Source organism: Sylvia atricapilla, chromosome 7 (genome assembly GCF_009819655.1).
Source record: "Sylvia atricapilla isolate bSylAtr1 chromosome 7, bSylAtr1.pri, whole genome shotgun sequence".
Taxonomy (NCBI): domain Eukaryota; kingdom Metazoa; phylum Chordata; class Aves; order Passeriformes; family Sylviidae; genus Sylvia; species Sylvia atricapilla.
In genome coordinates this window covers 8115167-8135774 of record NC_089146.1, presented here as the reverse complement: position 1 = coordinate 8135774, position 20608 = coordinate 8115167, and the positions used below count along the sequence as shown (strand labels likewise).

The 20608-nt window shown below is 40.8% G+C and overlaps 1 protein-coding gene across 4 annotated transcripts in view; it reads right to left on the bottom strand.

Annotated features, from left to right (window-relative positions):
* The window catches only part of MYO1B (myosin IB), a 200390-nt gene that overhangs the window by 61543 nt on the left and 118239 nt on the right, over nucleotides 1-20608 (bottom strand). For all 4 annotated transcript variants that reach the window (XM_066322539.1, XM_066322538.1, XM_066322540.1 and 1 more), the window contains exon 3: nucleotides 16376-16491. In XM_066322539.1, the coding sequence (XP_066178636.1) occupies nucleotides 16376-16491 (116 nt within the window). The remainder of the gene's footprint in view (nucleotides 1-16375; nucleotides 16492-20608) is intronic.

Below are 20608 nucleotides of genomic sequence, written 5' to 3'. Positions count from 1 at the left end.
ACAAAATTCAACAATAATGCTGTGATTTCTACAGGTTTTACTGAGGGAAACTGTCTTTCAGCAAGAAGATAAGACTGAGATGTTTTTGGAATTTACAGACTGGAAGGCTCATTCTGTACCTCTTGCCCTTCAAACAATCCTGGCCATCAACAAGTTTTTCACTTTTGAAACAATTTTCTTGGCAGTAGTTTCACTACTGGAAAATGAAATCAGCATCAAGCACAGAGGACATATTCTCTGTTGATGTACTGAGTTACGAGTTAATCGGCTTAGTACCCATTCATCTTTTCTAATACACTGAATTTAAGTTTCTCAACAGCCCCTGTCAAAATGTATTTTACTGCTTGATGTATTTATTAACTCTGCCTGCAGTGCATAGTTAAAGACACCAAATCATGCTTTTTCTCCTTCCTCCACAGAAAAACTGAGAGACTAACACTGCAATGAGGTTTTCGAAGTTAGAGGAGAGAGGGAGATTTCATTCAGTCCTGGTTTAATCCAATCTAGTCAGAGATTTCCTGCCATTTTCTGCAATCTACACAACCCACAAAGTCTAATACTCCACCAGGGTATCAAACATAAACTACCACAGACGAAAGAACAAATAAGTCAACTCATTTCAAAAGAAGTTTTGCATAAGTACTTATCAAAAGTGGCTCAGTAGAAGGGTTGTAAAATCTATCACTGATGTTTCAACCACTGTTCCAACAATCCAACTGAGGGAGGAATAACCAAAAGTCCATTTAAACAACTAAGACTTGTCTTTCTGGCACTGCAAAAGAGCAATAGCACATTTATGTCTGCCTGAACAAAGATCCTTATCTCAAAGAAAAAGATAGATCTATTCAGATGTCATCTTGACTTTCATGGCACCACATTACACTTCACAGTCCTTTCTATCTATTACCAACATCTATATTTACAGTAACAGAAAACCCAAACAAAAATAAACTTTGAGTCTTTTAGTTCAAACTCTATCTGATTAAAAAAATAGAAATTCATGCTATTTCCTATTTGTTTAAAAAATTACTTCATTTAAGGTCATTTAAGTTTAGCACATATTAAGGATCTATAGACCACAAAGAATCCTAGCCTTTTCCTTTTAGCAACATGAAGAGGCATGGCTCTGCGAAATCAACATTTGCAACCATGGATTTAAACCACATACCACTCTTCAAGCCACCTCACAATTACAGAGCCAAAGTAAAATTTTAGCATAGTTTAAAAAGCAGTTATAAACCATGTGTTTCGAATTAGCTGATGAGTGCGTCAGCAGTGTCAGTTACCATACCTTATAATAAGCTCTCCTTTGATTTTTAGGTTTTCATGGAGGAAGATGACATTCTCTTACCACAACAAACACAGAAATATTTCCTGGAGTTCTCTTTTAGCTGAGACTTAAGTATAGAAGCAATTTGAAATCGAAACACTGCCCACACCTAGCTCAGTAAGAAAGCTCTGCTCCTTTATGGCCTGTTCAGCCACAGGCTCCAGATGGCCAGATCAGTCACAAAGTCCTAACCCAAAAATTTAACAAAGGGAAACAGCATAGCCCTCCAAGGGAGATTTCCAAAGGGCTCTGGCAGTTTTCAGCATCTCAACAGCACCTCTGTCCTTAAAGAGTACGCTGGGGTCAGGAAGAGACAGGAGCGAGGTTCCCACCTGCTCACCCTGAAACAAGCAGCAAGTGCTGCCTTTGAACCCTCCAGCTTGCACCCACAATTACAAAAGCCATAAAACCCTCACTCTTATAGTCAGAAATTCACTTCACAGGAGCAGCTTTTCTACCATCTTTTTCCTTTAAGCCAAACTCACCAGGATGAGTATTTGCCAGATACTGGTACTTCTTTGTGCTATCATTTTCATTTTCCTTAGCATTCTCAATTAAAAACAACTAGGTAACACTATTTTTAAATTCTCTCTAATGGCTCTTCTCATGCACTTATAAAGTCAATTCACTTCTTCAACAGCTGTTGCTTTGACTCCAACCTCCCTAGTACCCATTTCAGTACATCCATTGCTTAATCTTGGCTGTTGGTTGACAACTCATTTGCTACTTTCAAAGAAAATTTTTGACTTTTCTTGACTGTTCCAACTCTCCCTGAAACAGAGTCCTGGTACCAGGGCTCAACTGCTCAGGTACCATTTCTGCCCAGACGTGTCTAAACACACTGGCAGGATGCTAAAGGCCAGTGCTTATCAAAGACTATATACCACGCTAGACTAAAAAGAACAGCAGTAACAAGTAAATTGTGCATGCACTTTTAATATAAATTTTACATAAAGTGCAATTAAATTACTTCAAGATTACTTATGAGCATCAGTTAATTCCCTTTTCTTTCTGAATGCAAGTGCTCAGTAGCAGAGTAACAGTAAAGAAATTATTTCTTTCTCTCATGGCATGCAGTGGGGAAAACATCAGAATCACAGTTTGTTTCAGTACAGAAATTCTAACAACCTGAGCTAGGAAGAGTCAAAGCAGATTTTATAAAGTGCTTTGAGGCTTAACATTGTAAATCATCCCTATTTGCTATATATATTCCCCCACACATTGAAGCTCAGTGGAAAATTCACCATTCACGAACAACAACTGTAAGAGATTATTTATAGTATTAGCTCATAGTGCAGAATCATTTAATTGCCCTAAGGATAAAAAGTGTGCTCCCATTTTCCATAATTACAAACTGTCTCATGTTCAGCACTTTGACACACTTGAAAAGAAAAGGTTGATTAGCCTGCCACTGGAGTGAATAAAGTAACAGCTGAATTGATGGAGCATCAGCTAGGACAGACCTTCACAGGCAAGCAGCTGCTCTTTCAAAAATGCCAATCAGGGAAAAAAAATAAAACAAATTTAAACAGCAGGATAAAGAGGTGTGCTCAGACAGATGGAAAGCCTTTGCTCCTATTCATATCCTCCATTTTTATTTTCCTGGTGAGCAGAGAAACCTGTTTTATCAACAGCACTGTGTGGTAATACACACAGCAGAAGGGTACCTCCTGCACAGGCCTCCCCACTTCGTTATTCACAGGAGCCACTGTGACATTATTAGAGGGAGAATAAAGCCCAAAGCTGTGCAAATCAGCCCATTTGATTTGTAGCCATCATTTACAGAAGGGAAGGGACAGAGAAAAAGGGACAGGTAAAAGGACAAAGCCACTCAATTTTCATGAGTAAAACACTCCAGTACACAGGCTAATATTAAGCCAGAGCGATTTATTTTCTGGTAGACTGGAAATATAATATAACCTCTGATGTTCATATATATATATATATACACTGCAGGTTTAGCAGAAGACTTGTCCCAGACCAGTAATCTGAGGTCTGGACAAAAAGAAAAAAAAAATCTTGCTGAAAATCTTGTCTTTCTCAGACCGAAGCAGGTTGAAGATGTGTTCAATGAACTTCAACTCCAAAACCTCCCTTCAGAGAGGTTCAGACAATGCTTCTTCCCAAACTACTGTGCCTGCACAACCTCCCAGCTCACCAAAGCCTGGTCCTTTTCCCTCTCACAGGATGGTACACATTTCCACTCTAAGGGAGGCTTTATCACTTTTGATCCCTTCCTTTTACTGTAAGAAAAAAAAAAAATTAAACCAACAGTGATCTTTCCCCAGCACTGCACGGAAAAGCCAAAAATGCAGCCACTGATTTACTGCCATTTCAATCTCTAAGACATCTTGTTAGAGCTCACATTAATATTGATGGAAAACAAGAAGTGCCTTTCACTGTGACCCAGCTGTTGCCTTATTCTCCTTCAACCAATGCAAAACAGGATCTCTGCAGCTGAGGATGACCATGACCATGTCACTTGCCAATCCAGACTACAAAATAAAGTCTCCCTCTGAGTTTTAGCAAGCCTGATAAGCATGGCCACATCCCATCCCATGGCTCAATCCTGTCAGCTGCCAGTGAAATACACACAAGGAGAGTGGCCTGGGTATGGCCCCAAGGCTGGGTCCTGCAAGGAGTGCAGGCTGGTGGCAGAGGGGAGCAGCAGGCAGACCCCTGGTGCTGCAGATAACCAAGCCAACTGGCCCATCCATCCCCTGCCCCCCTGACACGTTTTCCATGGAACACCTGAGTCCTCCAGGGCACACCAAACTGAAGTGGACCAGTGCCAGCTGTACACACCACAGACTGCACACAAATGTGACTTGTGACTTTGCCTAAGAAGGGGAACTAAAACAGCAAACTCCTATTTAGAGCAGGTTCACATCGTCAAACTGAAGATACACATAGGTCAAGGTGGGGCAGGGAAGCAACTATCTCCTTGCTTTTCAGAAGAGCAGCTTGGCTTGCATTCCCTCTTGACCAGTCCTATTTTCCTTGAAATTACATCAGCCAGCTGGATAGCACATAACCATCACCTCCTCAGCCATACCAACGCTCTGTGGGTTCAGTCCAGCACAAACCAGTACATCCCAGTCCCACAGCATTAACCAGATGAGTCTGTCACCAAACACTCTCTCACCCTAAACACCAGGCTGTGGTACCCAAGCTCCTACACAGTCACACAGGAGGACACAGACAGGCCTCCCACACACCTACCCCAAGTCAGGCTGATGTCACGTGAACTGCCAAGATTTCAAGTTTCTTGAAGAAAAAAGGCATTCTGTTTAAAAAAATCAGTGATTTTATCGGGCTAGGATATCCTTGAAGGGAAGTACAGGAAGGGTTTTCCATTGTTTCATCAAAAATCAGATTTAATTAGATGTTTATTTGCTAGGATGAATTGCAGGCTTGATTTAATGACTGCCTAAACCAGCCAAGTCCTTACAGTCTGTGTTCTTACTGCAAAACTATATTCTGAAGCTTCCTGGTAGCCATATTTTACATCAGAAGCTGCAGGTTTTTCCCTGAACTGCCATCCCAAATGCACTACAAGAGTCTGCAGACACCAGGGGAGAAGCAACTTCACAGCACAGCAGAAATGCTGATGGCAAGCTCCTCATTTTTCTCCACAGACCTTCTGAAGCTTCCCAGTCCCTGAGGCTGAGCCTGTAAAATTTGGGATTTATTCCACTTCCCTGGTTTAAATGAAGCAGCAAAGGGTCAGACAGCTGAAGAGTAAGGGAAGACAGGGGCAAACTGATTTGCCACGCTTGGTTTCTGTCAGAGTTTAACTACAGGGCACAAAATTATTTCAAAATCCCAGTTTTACTGTTTCATCTACGCAGAAGCAGATTTGCATTGCACTTCTGAGCTTTTGCATATGTGTGGAAATGAAGGGCTGGAGGGACAGGGAGGAAATGGGGAGCAGGAGAAAACAGTCTCTTTTCCTTTCTGCATTGAAATATAGAGACTCTCAATATTTTTACAGAAAACTGAGTTAGTTTCTGTACCTAACACAGCATGTGTCTGAAACACAGGGAAGTTCTCTTGCCAAACACACCTGTTCAGTTCAGCTTCGACCAAATTTTACATAAACAAAATCTTTTTCTGCAGAACAAGAAATGCTTTAATTATGCTGCTACACCATGAGAATAGAATGCTACCAGTAAACTCCCCCCAAAAAACTGTGGTTCATCTTGTCTTAGCTGACTACAAAGAATATGTTTTCCATCAAAATAAAACAATGTAAAACAAGTTTTCTTAATTTTTAAAACACAGATAGTGGTTAAAAAGGGATCCCTAAAATTATTCATAGCTATTTCAGAAATAACAAGGGCAGACTACAAGTTAAGTTGGATACTTAGAAGATAAGACTATAATCCTATAGAGGAACTATGATCATTATAACTTGCTCCTTCCTATACAGACAGGAATATACTATGAATCACTTTTCTCCTTTCTTTTTAAGCTATAAAGATTAAAAATATATAAATAGGATGTATCTTCTGGACTTAGAGTGCGTGCTTTTCCCAGACAGTGGCAGAGCACTGATTTGCCCTGTTCAAAAATCCCAGTGACTTCATCTCACAAATGAAACCACAATAGGGCTGTACCGGTTGTGGGGTTTTCCTGGGGCATTGAAGGGCAGAGTGCTGCTCTTTTGATTTCACATGAAAAAATGTTTAGCAAATAGTGTTCCATGTCTCTGCCCCAAAAAACCACTCGCCTGCTTAGCAAATAGAAAATCCTGCTTTCTTTTTTTTTTCCTGCAGCCCTAGGAAGCATCCTGAAGTCAGACGGCAGAAATAAGTAATTTCCTCTTGATGCAGTGACAGCAGAGATACAGCAAGTCAAGTTTTGGAATCATGCAGGGTTTACTGATACCATGTGTTTGTGCAGGGACTTTTCTCACTGCAAATAATTTTATTGCAGAACTATCAGTGCTTTCCAAACAAATTTGTTTTACTTTGCTAACGTGAGAGAGAAAAAGAAATGTATTCCTTTATTCTAAAGTAAAGAAACATGTTCCAGTACCCAGGGAGAGAAAACCAGCAAAGTGAGGTGCACAATTTCACATACTCACTGCACAGAAAACGACATGTTTTAAAAGGTCTCACCTCCAAAAAAAATAATCCAGCACAATTAAACTCCAGCATGCAGCACATACCCGAGAGCTACAACATCTCAAAAGATACATTGTGGAGTGACTTCACAGCTCTGTCTGGTGAGACAGGTAAATAGCTGTCAGCCATGCATTAGTGCAACAGTTTGCCAGCAGAAAAAATGACAAAATTTTCCATTCCACCAAATTCATATCACAGCAGTGGAGGAATAGAATCAGAGAATCATAGGGCTGGATTGGAAAGGACCTTAAAGACCATCTCTTTCCAACTCCTCTGCCATGGGCAGGGACACCTTTGCTAGACCAGGGTGCTCCAAACCCCATCCAGCCTGGCTTTGAACTTTTCCAGGGATGGGACAGCCACAGCTTCTCTGGGCAACTATTTCAGTCTCTCACCACCCTCACAGCAAAGAATTTCTCCCTGATATCCAATCCAAACTTACTCTCAGCTTGAAGCCAGTTCCCCCTGAACTGTCACTCCATGCTCTTGTCACAAGTCCCTCTCCACCTTTCTTGAGGGCTCCCTTCAGGTACTGGAAGGCTGTTATTATATCACCCCACAGCCTTCTCTTCTCCAGGCTGAACAACCCCAGATCTCTCAGCCTTTCCTCATAGCAGAGGTGCTCCATCGCTCTGATTATCTGGAGTCCTTCCGACAGGTTCATTCCTTTCTGGTCTGAGTGCCCAGAGCTGGATGCAGCCCTGCAGGTGGGGTCTCACTGGAGCAGGGTAGAGGAGCAGTAGGAGTATTGCCACAACCTCAGAGCTATTTGTAAGCTCCACTGAGTTGCTATTCACCAATTTGAAATCTAGGCTCTGTAACAAAGGCTAGAATGCAGCTGCCCACAAGTTTATCAGAGACAACAGTGACAGAAGTGCAAATAAAAGTAATTCACTTATCTGGAAAACATCTGAAAATCAATGTCAACACTATGTAATTACAGAGCTATGCTGCTGCTCTTACTCAGAGATGTTTCTGAATCCTTTTTGATTTTGCAAGTAACTCTTAAGTTCTCTTAACAAACCAAGTAGTTTGTTAAGAAGTTAAGAAGCCTTACACAACTTTGTTTCTGCCTCCCAGCTCTCTTTTCCAAATAAAGTCCCTGCCATGAACCCCTGGGCAAAGAAGGCACTAAAGCTTATCTGAGCTTCTGAGAGCTTGTCAGCTCAGGTACAACATTGAGCTAACATGTCTATCTAGTCTATTAAATGGCATTTCCTCAAGTTTGTGAATGAGATTTGTGGACATACGTCTAAAATTATCTTTCTATGAATGGCCAAAGCAAGAAATTAAAAGCCTCCTTCAGACTCCTCAAGCACGAGGCTCCAATTCAGCCCATGTGGACTATTTCCAGCAACAATCTACTGCATCTACGTCTTTGGTTTGAATGCTGGTGCTCAAGGAGGATGTCAACTGCATATATTTGCTTTCATCCTCACTAAGAATCACCTTGGAGTAATTTAGACCAGTTGCAGCTTGAACTCCACCAAGGTTTAGCAACTAAAAATCCTTTCTGCAGTATGTAAAATGGAAAGTGTATGAAAGAAATATGCAGATTTAAACTAATTTACTGAAATGACCACAGTTAAACTGTCTTTGTAGTTCAGACCTTTGTTTGTAAACCCAAGTCCCAGTTCTCTTATCTGTTCAAAACATAAGTACGAGATTATTCAGTGTGCTAGACTGTAAATATTAAGACTGTATTTCCTGATTCCTAACATGAAAAAGTTTATCCTTAATAACCCAAACTACATTAACCATGCTGCACCCAGAATTGAATAAAACAGAGTCTTTTGCATAATGATCCTGATAAAAAGAAATTGAATGGGAAATGATCTGCTGCAAACAGTGGTACAATATCTGAAATTTCACTAGCATTTCTTTAAGGCTTTAAATATCAACCTTGTTTACGCTGTATCAAAAATCATGACAAAGGCTCCTAGCAGAGCAGATGGGCATTTTCTGGTGTGCTCTAAATTGCTTAAAGGAAAAAAAGAAAGAAGAAAAAAAGACAACCATTAAACACAATGAGACACTTCCAATGAAAGAACAACAGCTGTTCTTACTTGCAATTTGAAATCCCAGATCTTAAAGAGAGTACCACGCTGCCAGTGCAGGAAGGGCATAATGAAAATTCTGGTCTATGTACACACAGTGCATAAAATGGGATTTGTCTCCTTTTTGACACAGCCTCTACCTGTGTCCTCACTTTTCAGACTGCATTTAAGAAAGGAAACACGGCAGTGTGTCCTTTTTAAGTACAACTCATTATTTTCAGTGTGAAAAAAGTCCTAACATTCTAATGAAAGGAAAAATGAAGCTATTGAACATTCTACTTCATGTGACAATGTGAATTAGTTTTTAAAAATCTCAGTATTTTATGTCCTAAAAATATCAATGGCATAATATGAATGCTAGACAGAACAATCCAGTTCCAGGAAAACGAGAGAAATGGGATCTGGCAAAAATGTTACCATTAGTTTAGACTGCTGAAGCATTTATACACATCCTCAACATATATTCAGGCATCTCTTTTTTTTTCCTTAATTATTTTTGGTCTAATAATCTAGCCAAGTTCAAAATTTTTCTGTGCTTACAAATAAACACAGACTATAACAAATACACTCAGATGCAGGGGAAAAAAAAAAAAAAAAAAAAAAAGAGAGAAAGAGAGATCATTACAGATAACCAAAAACATTTGACTCTCCATCCCCAACGTGACTGAAGTCAAATGTGAAGTATGTTGTGTACAGAGGTACAAGTAAATATTTGAAAACAGTTCTGAAAACAAAGTTACTTTCTTGAGGCTCTAAGCCAGCAGTTAATTTATGAAGGATGCTCCAAGATTATTTTCTTTTGTACGCCATGACAACAATTATAGAAGTACAGAAGCATCTGGAATGGATCTCAAGTTACGTGTTTCCCTTACAGTGTTTTTAATGTTTCCTTCACTGTGTTTTAAAGGTACCCAAATTCTTGCATTCCTCTTCCCCAAGAAGCCCACTGGGCCCGTGAGTGTTGGCTAGGACCACGCACAGCTCTCCAAAGGAGACACTGATGGATGAGCAGGCTCTCCTGAAACCAGGTGGGTCCTGCCCAGAGAGGGGGCCTCTGGCAGTGGGACCTCAGGAGCTGTGACTGATAGCACTGCCAGCTGGTGTGGCTATGAACACTCAAACAGTTTGGGAGCCAGCAGAACTGGTGCTTTTGAACCCTTTTGTCACAGCAGGATATACTGCTGCAGCTTCTGAGAGACCTAGAGATGAGGGAGGGTGAGCCCAGAGGCAGCCAGCACCCCCAATCTTCTGGGGTATTTTGGGAGGCAGTTTTGCCTTGATGCTTTTTATATCCCCTGAGGTCTCTATATATACTCCTTCCTAGGCTAGGAAGTGTTTAAATGGCACAGAAATCCAGCATAGAAACTCAGCCTGGCTCCACACAGCCCTGTCAGCCCCAGCCCACCTGCACAAAGCTCTGCCACTGCATGGCATCGTCTGTTCTCATCTTGGACACCCCTGGACATGTCCTGGACACCAACAGCAGAACATGACAGCACCAGTGCCATGCAAAAAAGAATTTAAAGGACCTTTTCATTTCTTAATTTAGACTGAGCTACTTAGAGGAGCAACAGAAAGGCTCATTCCACCAAACTTTGGAATCCAGTCTAAATGTCACTCCAGAAAATTCTGAAAATTGAAACAAAGCACAACATTCATATATGCACTGCTTTTCCAGGCTGTTTATACTTTCTTGGGTGTTGGGTGCATTTTTGGAGCTTCCTTACAACCTCACATCCTGCCATAAGTCAGTTCCTGTATTATTCTGCATTATTAGAAAATTTCATGCAATCTAAAACCAGCAGCAAACAAGGAACTACTATTCTTGTCTAGAAGACTATATCCAACTCTGGAGCACTGGGGCAAGATGGCTGCATTATGTGCTATCCAAACCTACTAAAACAGCCCTGCTCAAATTTCAGGAAAAAACTAAATTTGTTGTTGCCTGTGGGAGAAACCCTGCTTTATACCCTAAGATTTCAAAGCCCTGGCAAAATGCTCTTCAGAGGTCATTCACTGCCAAATGGCCACATCACAACTGCTGCCTCAAAACTCTTGTTGCCTCAGACTTCCGAGGTCTCCAACCAAGTTTAAATGTAGGAAACTGTGCATGCCATGATTGGTGTGAGAGAACACTGCAATAAAGGAGGCTTTCCTCAGGCATGAAGTTCTTCTGGCTCTTGAAGCAATTGTGATGCTTCATTCCCTTTTCCCCTCTGTGCTTGGGGGACTTACATTCATGGACACACCACATCCAGCTCTGCCTGTCTACAGAGGTTAAGAGAATAATAAGTCTGACCCCTACCAAAAAAAGACTTCAAGGTTCCCTGTAGGGCTCCACCCTCCTCTTCTTTCAATTCGCTCCAAGCAAGGGTTTAACAATTAGGTTCTGACAGCTCTCCCTAACTGCTATTTATGATTTCCACCAGTCATAGATGTTCCCTCCCTGCCCAGTGGTCAATTATGCAGCTAACCTCTGATGTGACCATCTTCCCTCAGCCATAAATCTCTTCTGAAAGCAGAACTCTGCTGAGCCACATGAACAAGTCCAAAGACTGAGTCTCTGGAGAACTCAGAAATTATTAGGAATAAGAACAAAATGTCTGTAAAATTGGATATTGCAAGGTGAACAAAACCATGATGTTTGTTCTTAAAAAAAAAAAAAAAAAAAAAAAAATTAAGATCAGGAAAGTACAAACTGGAACGGAAATGTTAAAATAAACATACTGAGGCAATGAAAGGCACTTAACTGTGTCACAGGCTCTCATCCTGCCATCATCTTCTCCAAAAAAAAAAAAAAAAAAAAGCTACTATGCATCTTACCACTCTGCTACCAATAGGTAAAAGCTTAGTTTTACATACAGGTAAAAACTATCCTTCACAGCTGGGGCTTTGTCACACCCTTCAAACAAAAATATTTCCTTTACATCATAGAGGAAAAAGTTACTGAAATCTTGGTGTTCCTGAAGGCATTCAATCCTTTAAAACCAGCAGAAAAAGAAAAAGAGCCAAAAGCAAAAATATAATTCTATATATAAATCTATAATAAGCATTTACATTGGCTCAAAAGTTGAAAAGGAAACAGCAAATTGTATCCATTGTCCGAGTAACTGCAGATATCCACAGGATAATGATTTATCCCAACAATTATCTACATGACAATAACTGAAACAAGGAGCATTAATAAGTTCCCCATTATTGCATTTTAACAGGTATCACATTGATATATTTGTGCTTGTATCCCATATAAAGGCAAGCTGCTTTTTTGGAGTTGCCTGTGTACATTTAAGTCTAAATTCGAAAGCTTTACATGCAAAACTATTCAGGAAACTTTAGAAATGTTAATTTAAAAGGATGAATAATGAGTAAATAAAATATACTGCAAATTACCTAAGTGGAATTCAGTAAGTGTCTGATAAAAGCCACCTCCAGATTTCTAATGCCACCCTAAAAACTTCAGTGCATAACAAAAAAAAAAAAATACACAGGACTGAACTGTTATTTGAATGTAGCTCGTCAGTAGCAGTACAGCTGTCACTTTTCCTTTGTGCCTCAAATTAAAATAATCTGTAATTCTTTTAGAACAAGCATGCAGGACATCTCAGAGCATAAAGGGGAGCAGAAAGCCACCTGCTACCTTCCCTGCCAAGGACAGAGAGCTGCTAGTAGCCAGGAGACAAGGTTAAAACAGGAAATTCAAGAAAGCATCTACTCTCCAACTCCTTAATGCGAATCTGTTACTGGTAGGAAAGTGATACAGCATGATGGTCACAAATATGTGGGATGATAATCTATTTGATTTCCCATTGCATTCACTTCAAAGATGCCAGCAGCTGCCTTTGTCACCAATGAAAATCAATGTAACACAGCAAGATAGACAGCTTGGTTTGCTCTCATGACTAGCTCAGCCACAAGGTAAGCAAAGCAGCAATTACATCAACTGAAAGAGTAATTACATCAACTGAGAGGGCAGAACAGAAGTGTAAGAACTGCACAAATCAAGCAGCAAACTGTTTGAACACTGAAATGTCATGCTCTGCTCTGCCAAGGCAGAGACAAGTTTGATCCTGCCTTGCAGATAAAGACAAAACCAGCAAGATTAACAACGTTAAAACAAAAACAACAAGCCAGCAATTAAGAAGCTTGGTAAACTTCCTATTACACCTATGCAAATAGCCACAGACTATGAAAACAAGCATTCCAGGAGACTAGAAAAATAACACTTTTATTACACTGTGTCACAACAACAGTAGTGCACTCAGAGAGGAATGAGCTATTAAAATAAAACCTCTTGGATCAAATTTTATCAGCTATAACGCTATCCAAAATCACCTGACCAGAAACTTTCTCTCAGCAATTCAGTTTGGCTGCCCATTCAAAGTGTGACCATGGTCCTACTTTAGTTTCCAGAGATCATTAAAAAAAAAAAAAAGGGGCAAAAAAAAAAAAAAAAATCCCAGGAAAACAAACCCTGTCCAAGCCCTGCAATTAAGTATTAACTGGCGTCACTGAAAGCATCAGTCACTCTCACAGACGCTCTTGAGGAAACACAGAACAGAGGACGAGGTGTTCCCTCCCTCCTCTTTCAGATTAGGGCTAAGAAAACACCTGAACAGAGTTTTCACTCCCTCAAGTGTGTTTCTTCCAGTGACCATATAGGGCAGGAAATCCACAGGTGAGGATTTCCTTCATGTCCTCATAAACTTCTGTCTCGTTTTCCTGTGCTGGCCAAAGCTGCTCTTTAACTGGGACAGCTGACATTCTCCACCACACCCTCCGTACCCATCACACAGAGGCACACACAGATAGCTCCAGCCTAGACAGAAGCTCACACAAAACTCCTGGAAAATAAATAAAACATGATTTTGGTTCTCCAGTTCCCACAGAGCTGTACCTGTGGAAATATCCCATGCAGATGGCTCTAGAGATGCTGACACTTAAATCCTAGGCTTCCCAAACCTGAATGTTCTCTCCAAAACTGCAGACACTGGAGAATTTGAGCTGTTATACCAACAGGAGATGGAAGGGTTTGGTGCCATACTGACCTGTTTCCATAGCAATCTCTAATCAGTCCTAGAAATTTTGTTTTAATTAATTGCTTGCATTCTTCTAGCTAGCACTAGTACCAAAGTTGAATTATTTTTACAAAAGAGATGTTGAAATAAAAAACACATTATATCTAGTTTTATTTCCAGACACACTTTCTAGGTCAGATGCATTAGTTTCCTTCTAAAGAGTCAAGCAGTTCACCTTGCTCAGGATCACAAAACAGGAGCCAAAAGTCCTTCCCAAGGCACACTTAAATGGTGCAGTGGACTGACCCACAATCAATTCTTCTGAAGAGTCCATGGCTCAACAGAGATTTACACATCAAAGAAAACAAAGTATGTACATTTCCACAAATCAGTGGGGGGGGTTTACCCCCGTGGCAGAACAAACTCCACAAATTGCAATTTGTCTCACAGCATCTCCTCATTAAAGTTCCTGAGCAGCTAAAAAAACCTACCTTGAAGATTGCAAGGTCTCTGTGGAAGTGCAGCAACCTCCCTAGGCATGCCTGAACCCTGCTTTTAGCAGTGGCCAGCTGCTGCCAGAGCAGTCAACCCTAAAATTAGCTGCAAGTTCCAAGGATGGGATGATGCCAGCTCCATCCCAAAGTCTGTCAGTTCCTTGTCTGTCCTGACCAGTGGGTAGGCAAGCACAGTGTTGGTGAAGAGCCCAGGCCTGGCTCCAAGCCACCCTGCAAGCTCAGCTCATGAGCTATTAACCAGCATCCAAGGACCAGCTCCACATCTGCAGAGTGGACAACTGGATGGGCACAAATCCTTAGGTACAGCACAAGGCACTCCATATCAAAGGGGATGAAAAGTAGTTTAGGCTTGCCAGAGATGCCATAAGGCAGCCTACATAGCACTTACTTTACACACCTACAATACTGCCCAAATATCTCTTGAAGATGGTGAGAAGTTTACCAATTTTAGCAGAGCCAAAAGTGACTCTCTTGATTCTTCAATTCCAATAAGCATCTAGCATCTCATCTTCCCTTCCCTAGGTGGGAAGGGAAGCAAGGTCACCCTAAAGTAAGATCATTTTATATTTCTGCAGTTTGGAAATGATGTATCAGTAACAGAAACCACAACAAAGATTATTTCCTAATCCTTCATTTTTAAAGATATTTTGTCCACTTAGCAGGTGTCAGAAGACAAAGATCTCACACAGAAGCAATACAAAATAAAGAAAATTTGTGAAGAGATCATATCTGTGCAAAATAAATAAGGCTTACACTTTTCTTAGCTTGGAACTCTATCCAAACTTGCTAGGAAAATCTATTACTATCAAACAATTGAGATCGCCTGACAAAAATTAAAAGTCATTATTTTCTCACTTCAGTCTCCTGCTCTTAAAGTACATTTCTAGTGTTTGGGCTCCAGAAGTCCTTGCTGTGAGGTAGGAACCTGACCACACAATCACTGTCATTAGTGATGAATGATGTTTATGAAATACTTCTCTACCAAGTTCAAACTCTCATAATACACATAAGAATGACTCTTGACCATTTCTGTTCTGGAAAACAATCTCTCAACAGAGACAGAAAAATGTGGAGATCAATATACTGCTACATACTTGATCCAAGGTGTAACCAAGCACATATACTGACTTTCAGACAAACTTTAACTTGCAGTTTTTATTTTTAAAATAATCCATCATTTGACAGCAAATTTTATGCAGCTGAACAAAATTAGCAGAGCAGAAAGTTCTTTTAGCAAGGAACTGTGTCAATTTAGCAAGCTATTGAGCTTGCTAAACAAAACTGTGAAGAAAGAAAACCTGAATTTATCCAGAGTTCAGAACCAAGAGGGCCAAGAACTACCAGAAGCTTATTTGATCTGATTATTGGTCTGTCTGCACTTCAGACTACACATCTGGGAGAGTGACAGATGAAGTGTTAGGGCAAAAAATTAATCTGAGCCAAATAACTTCCAGAACACTTTCTACACATAACTTTCATTTAACCTAAAAGTTAACACTGAAGGAAGATGCATAAATGTATTGCTCAAGTCAGTCTCCTGAATTTGTGGCTGAAGAGTCTGGTGCAACCTCACAACCAACTGGAAACACTTCTCCTTCCCTGTGTCACACTGAGGGGAGGAACAGCTGGCTTCAGCCCCACCACTAGGACTGGCAAGATTAAATGATTATTGGAACATGAAAACTATGCAGACCTCACTCTGAGCCACATCACCCACACCTGCAAACAGCACCTTGTCCTATTATTCACCCTATTTTAGTCTTAAAGTTTGCATTATGCATTTATGGTGCTCTGGCTGTCCTCTATGAATGGGCTCATTTCCACCCAGCAGAGAGAAGACCAAGCCTGAACTTTCCTACAGTTACCATTCATACATCTCCAACACGCTTCTGCATTCATCAGGAGAGGGGGGTTTTTTCTGCATTGCACAAAGATAAATGAAGCGTTTCAGATATCAAAAGGCACACTATATGATTCAAACATATTTAACACCTCGAGGCTTCCAGAAGGCAGTCTGGACTTTGAAAGAAACAGATTTCCTTGAAAACAGACTGCTTACTTTACAGTGCTGTAATACTGGCTACTGCTAACACTTAGGGGGAAATGTTGTGAAACGCCCATACCGGGGCCTAAGTGCATGAAAGAAAAAGAGTAACTCATTTTCACTTCACTTTAAAATATGTCTGAGCTAATAAAAATTCATTTTGGGGGAGTGGTGGTGTGATTTTCTTTTTGGTTGCTTTAATCAACAGATCTTTTGAGGAGAGAGACAGCTGGTACCATCTGTTCCCGGACAGAATGAAAACTAAAATTTCTTTGCTGTACTTACATGTGAGGACTGAGTTCATAAAAGTTTCGGTTTCTGTATTCTTCCACTTTCTCTGGAGTATAAATGGGTAGAGATCTGTAGGGGTTTATTGATATCACCACACTGCCAATATATGTCTGTTGAAGGAAAAGAGAAAATTATTGGGTTTTTTTTTTCTTTTTAACATACTTTTGCTGCTTATATATTATTTGCCCATTTAATACTTTCATGGAAACAAACAAACAACAACAAAAAAAAAAACACCACCAAAAAATAAAAATTTAAAAAAAGGCCTAATTGTAGCAATGAATAAATATGTTCATACATTCTGAAACACCTTTCAGATACTCTGTCTGTTGGGTACCAAGTAGCTATTTCTGCATAACTGAAAGTCTCTTATGAACGTTTTCTAAAAGAAAGGCAAATCATATTATATTTCTGTGACTAATTCAGTTGAGGGAGGGAAAGGCAAAAGGACACAGATGTTCATGAAGAATGGACTCCATCTGCATGGCAAATGTCACACGAGCTTTGCTGCAGCCCTTGGGCACGCACACGTAAGCCAAGGCTGGCACTGGACTGTGCCCCTCTTCCCAAGGAGGAACTTTGTGTCACCTCACCAAAGCCTCAGGCACAGAAGAAATCTGAAGGGCAACAGCCTAGGACAGGTATCTGTCAAAGGAGAGATTTACTGTGAGAGTTCAAACGACACTAAGTCCTGCCACGGTTTCTCAGCAGACATGAAAGGCAATTTTTATTTCCAGATTCTAAACGTACTCACTGCCACCCTTGGAAAGCAAAGGGAGAAGTGTTGTTTCACTCTGTTGGATCCCATGCACTGCTGGCCTGAAGGAAGACCAGTTCTGCACACCATGACTCCCATGTCTGCTCATGACACAGTTAACTAGAATCCTTAAGCCTCCTGTCACATATCCCACAGCTTTCTGTGCCTTCAGCTCCAAGGGCTGAAATCAAATGCACTGAGTGGCAAAAAAATGCTAAAACTCCATTCCATCCTGCCTGCAGATACTGACCTAAGATTAATAAACCCCCAAGTGTTTGGTATCTCTTTCCACAACTGTGAAACAAATAAATAACACCCGAGGAAACATGGTTTTCTAGTAACCAGCGCTCCCTGGGAGGTACATTTGCTCTACACAAAAGCCACAGGTTCCCATTACTTGGATTACATTTGCAGGAACCACAGAAGAAAAAAAAAAAACATCAAAACCAAACAACAGTTTTTTTAATGTGCTATGATTCTAAAGGGCTCCTGTGCAGTGATATCTCAGAACCTGACAATCAATTTTTCCCCACAACCTTTCTTAGAGAAAATACTGTAATTTGCACTTTTAAATGGGAGCAGAGGCATGAAGAGCCCAAGCTACTGGCCAGCTTGTTCAGTAGAGCACCAAATTATGGCCAAGGCTGCAATAGCAAATGAAAAATATTAATTGCTGCAATCCTTCCAGATCTAACTTCCATGCCTAAAGCAATTTCCTGCTAAATGCTACTAAATCTGGTCCTAAACAGAAAGAGAGAGGAATATTTCCCATTTTCCATTGTACACACATGCACACAGGCAAGCCATGAACTCACATGGCATCTTCTGTCCCAAACTGAGTGGAATAAACCAGACTGCAGTGATAAAACAAGTGGCATGAGGCCTCCAGAGACTCTCACAGCTCATCCTTGTACTGTTTCCTACTCCTGGGATGGATCAGAAGCAGCCAAATAATTAAGAGGTTTGCTTCTTTCAACACACACCCTAGCGTGTGCTTATGTAAATGCTCTTCAAATAAAGAAAAAATTGTTCTAGTTTTGTGGTCATCCTCTACCTATGGAGGAAATAATTTTCCAACTATGTCTAATCTCTTTGGCTGAACAGGATGGAAATGCTAAAATTGCCTTTCTGCAGTATTTACTTTGCTCTCTCTCAACACAAGTGGCCTTGGCAATCTGGAAGTCTACAGACTCCTGGCAAGAGAAACAGATGCCCAAAAGCAAGAAGCTTTCTAGTCCTCCCAAGTGCACAGATACCCCAATTAGGATGCTTCTCTGATAAAACATTAATAAATTGTTTCCTCCGAAATCTTAGGAATTTGTGAGCTCAGCCTGTTGTGAAACCAGTGTAGCAAAGTATCAGCAGAAGAGAGATGAAGGCCAGATCTTGAACACTATATTTTGAAACGTTAATTCTTTGGAACACAAAGACTTGTCCCTATTCTGCTGCCATAATAGAATACCATTTAATTGCCAAGTTCCTGGAAGTACCCTGGGACATCAAGATAAAGAAAGATGATTGAGAGTGAAAACCTTGATTTTTAATTTTGAATGCAGGCATTTAAATGAGATTTATTTAGAATCATGCCTTCATAGCTAAGTGCTGCTTAGACAATGTATTTTAGGAATTCAAGTCAGCTCTTTACTGCCAGATACAAACAAATATAGGCTATTTCCTAAAATACTAATATTTCAAAAGGTCAAATGGCTATATTGAAACAAAGACAACCTCCAATCCATTTTAAACACCAAGCCAAAGTGTGCCAAGAAGTCACTGGGTTTGTTGCAAAGCTGCTTACAAGAACTAATACATTTCCTCTTCTGAAAATGCCAATCTCTCAAAGCTGATGCCTAATAGCTACTTGCTACTGGTGGTCTGTGAGATTCCACATCACAGGGATAAACAGATCCGGAAAATAGCTTTCCCACATAACATCTGTCTTCCCACCAGAACTCTATTATAAACAAACAAAATAAATGGCTTAAATCCTTGAGCGAGCGACAAGCACAGAAACATTCCAGTGCTGTAAGCAGAATGCCCAAGAGTGGTGGGAGACCATACCACAGCACCCCAGGGACTAAAGGGATTCTTGAATTGCCCTGCTTAAGGACAAAAATGAAAGAAGAAGAGTGGCCTCTTGGTGATGGATACACAGAATACAGTGAGGAGATTGGATTTCTTTCTTGATTTGACATGGTCTCGTTATGCAAGTTTGGATGAGATCTGCTGTCTTCTCAAGTTTTGCTAACTAGACCCTTGATTATACTCCTTCCTCCCAACTTCTACTTTATTGCAACTCACAAAGGTGAATTCTGTTGCTCAGAGCACAATGCAAAAGGACCCTCCCTCATCGTTTCTCGGTGCATCTCTCACGTGGCGTGGCAACACTGCAATGGGCTAAAGCATCTGCTTCAAAACAGAGCATTCAAATTTCTGCCAGCTCAAACGACAACACATGCTGCATTCTCCACCAAAACTACACATACAACTCATTCCTGTTCAGATAAGGGGTTAACACCTCAAGCAGGAAGAAAATTCCAAATTCCAATTCCACTGGAAAAGCTGCTAATGGTTGTCACACATCACTTCTAAGTACTGTTCCAGGTGCAATGACTTAACCTCTTTGATGTCCCACTTTCTCCTCCAAGGACTGGAAGCCAGTGTAACCACTTGGGGCAAGATATCAGTGCTACTTCAAGCTTACAGGCATCACGCGAGGCCTTCTGAGCCTTTCTCACCCAAGCAGACTGGCTTGAGAAAACACCTCAAATAGCAGGATGACTACAAGGCTCTTGCTGCTTGTGAGAAATGTATAGGCAGCAGCCTCTTCCCAGTCAAGGGTTAGGGCAAGCTATTGATATAAACTGGACGTTTCCAGCTAAGAGGCTGCAGAAACCCTACAGTGAGCCCAGTGAAAGGTCTCCAGACACTTTTGCAGCCAGGATGCACAAGCACTGCAGTAAGATCTGATACACAGGAGAGAGGCAGTGCAGGCAGAAGGAGATCCTTTAGAAGAGCACTAGTACAACTTATGGAAAATATTTCATGCCCTGGGATACAGTATATTAATAAAGCTATTTTTCCTCCTGTCACAGGTAGACTTGCAATACCCCAAAGGACAGAAGAGAGGAGATTGCATCTGCAGAAGCCAGGGAACACTACTGACACCAGCTGAGGCTGCAGCACAGAAGTTGTACACCTGGGGCTGTCATAAAAGCCCGCTCCATATCCTTGAAAGCTTTTCTGGATCTGTGGCAATCTCTGCAAAGCAACCTTCTGCAGAGGTTAAAATCATTAAACATCTACACGGATTTGTTGCAAGCCTTTTGGAATTGTATCCTACATCCCCTTTTGTCAGCTCTGCTAAAAAACAAACCCACTGCTTCTTACCTCTTGTAGCCTGTAACAGCCCAGAGAAATTGCTGCTGCACACAAGTCAGTGCTGCTGTAAAATGCCCCAAGTGCTAATG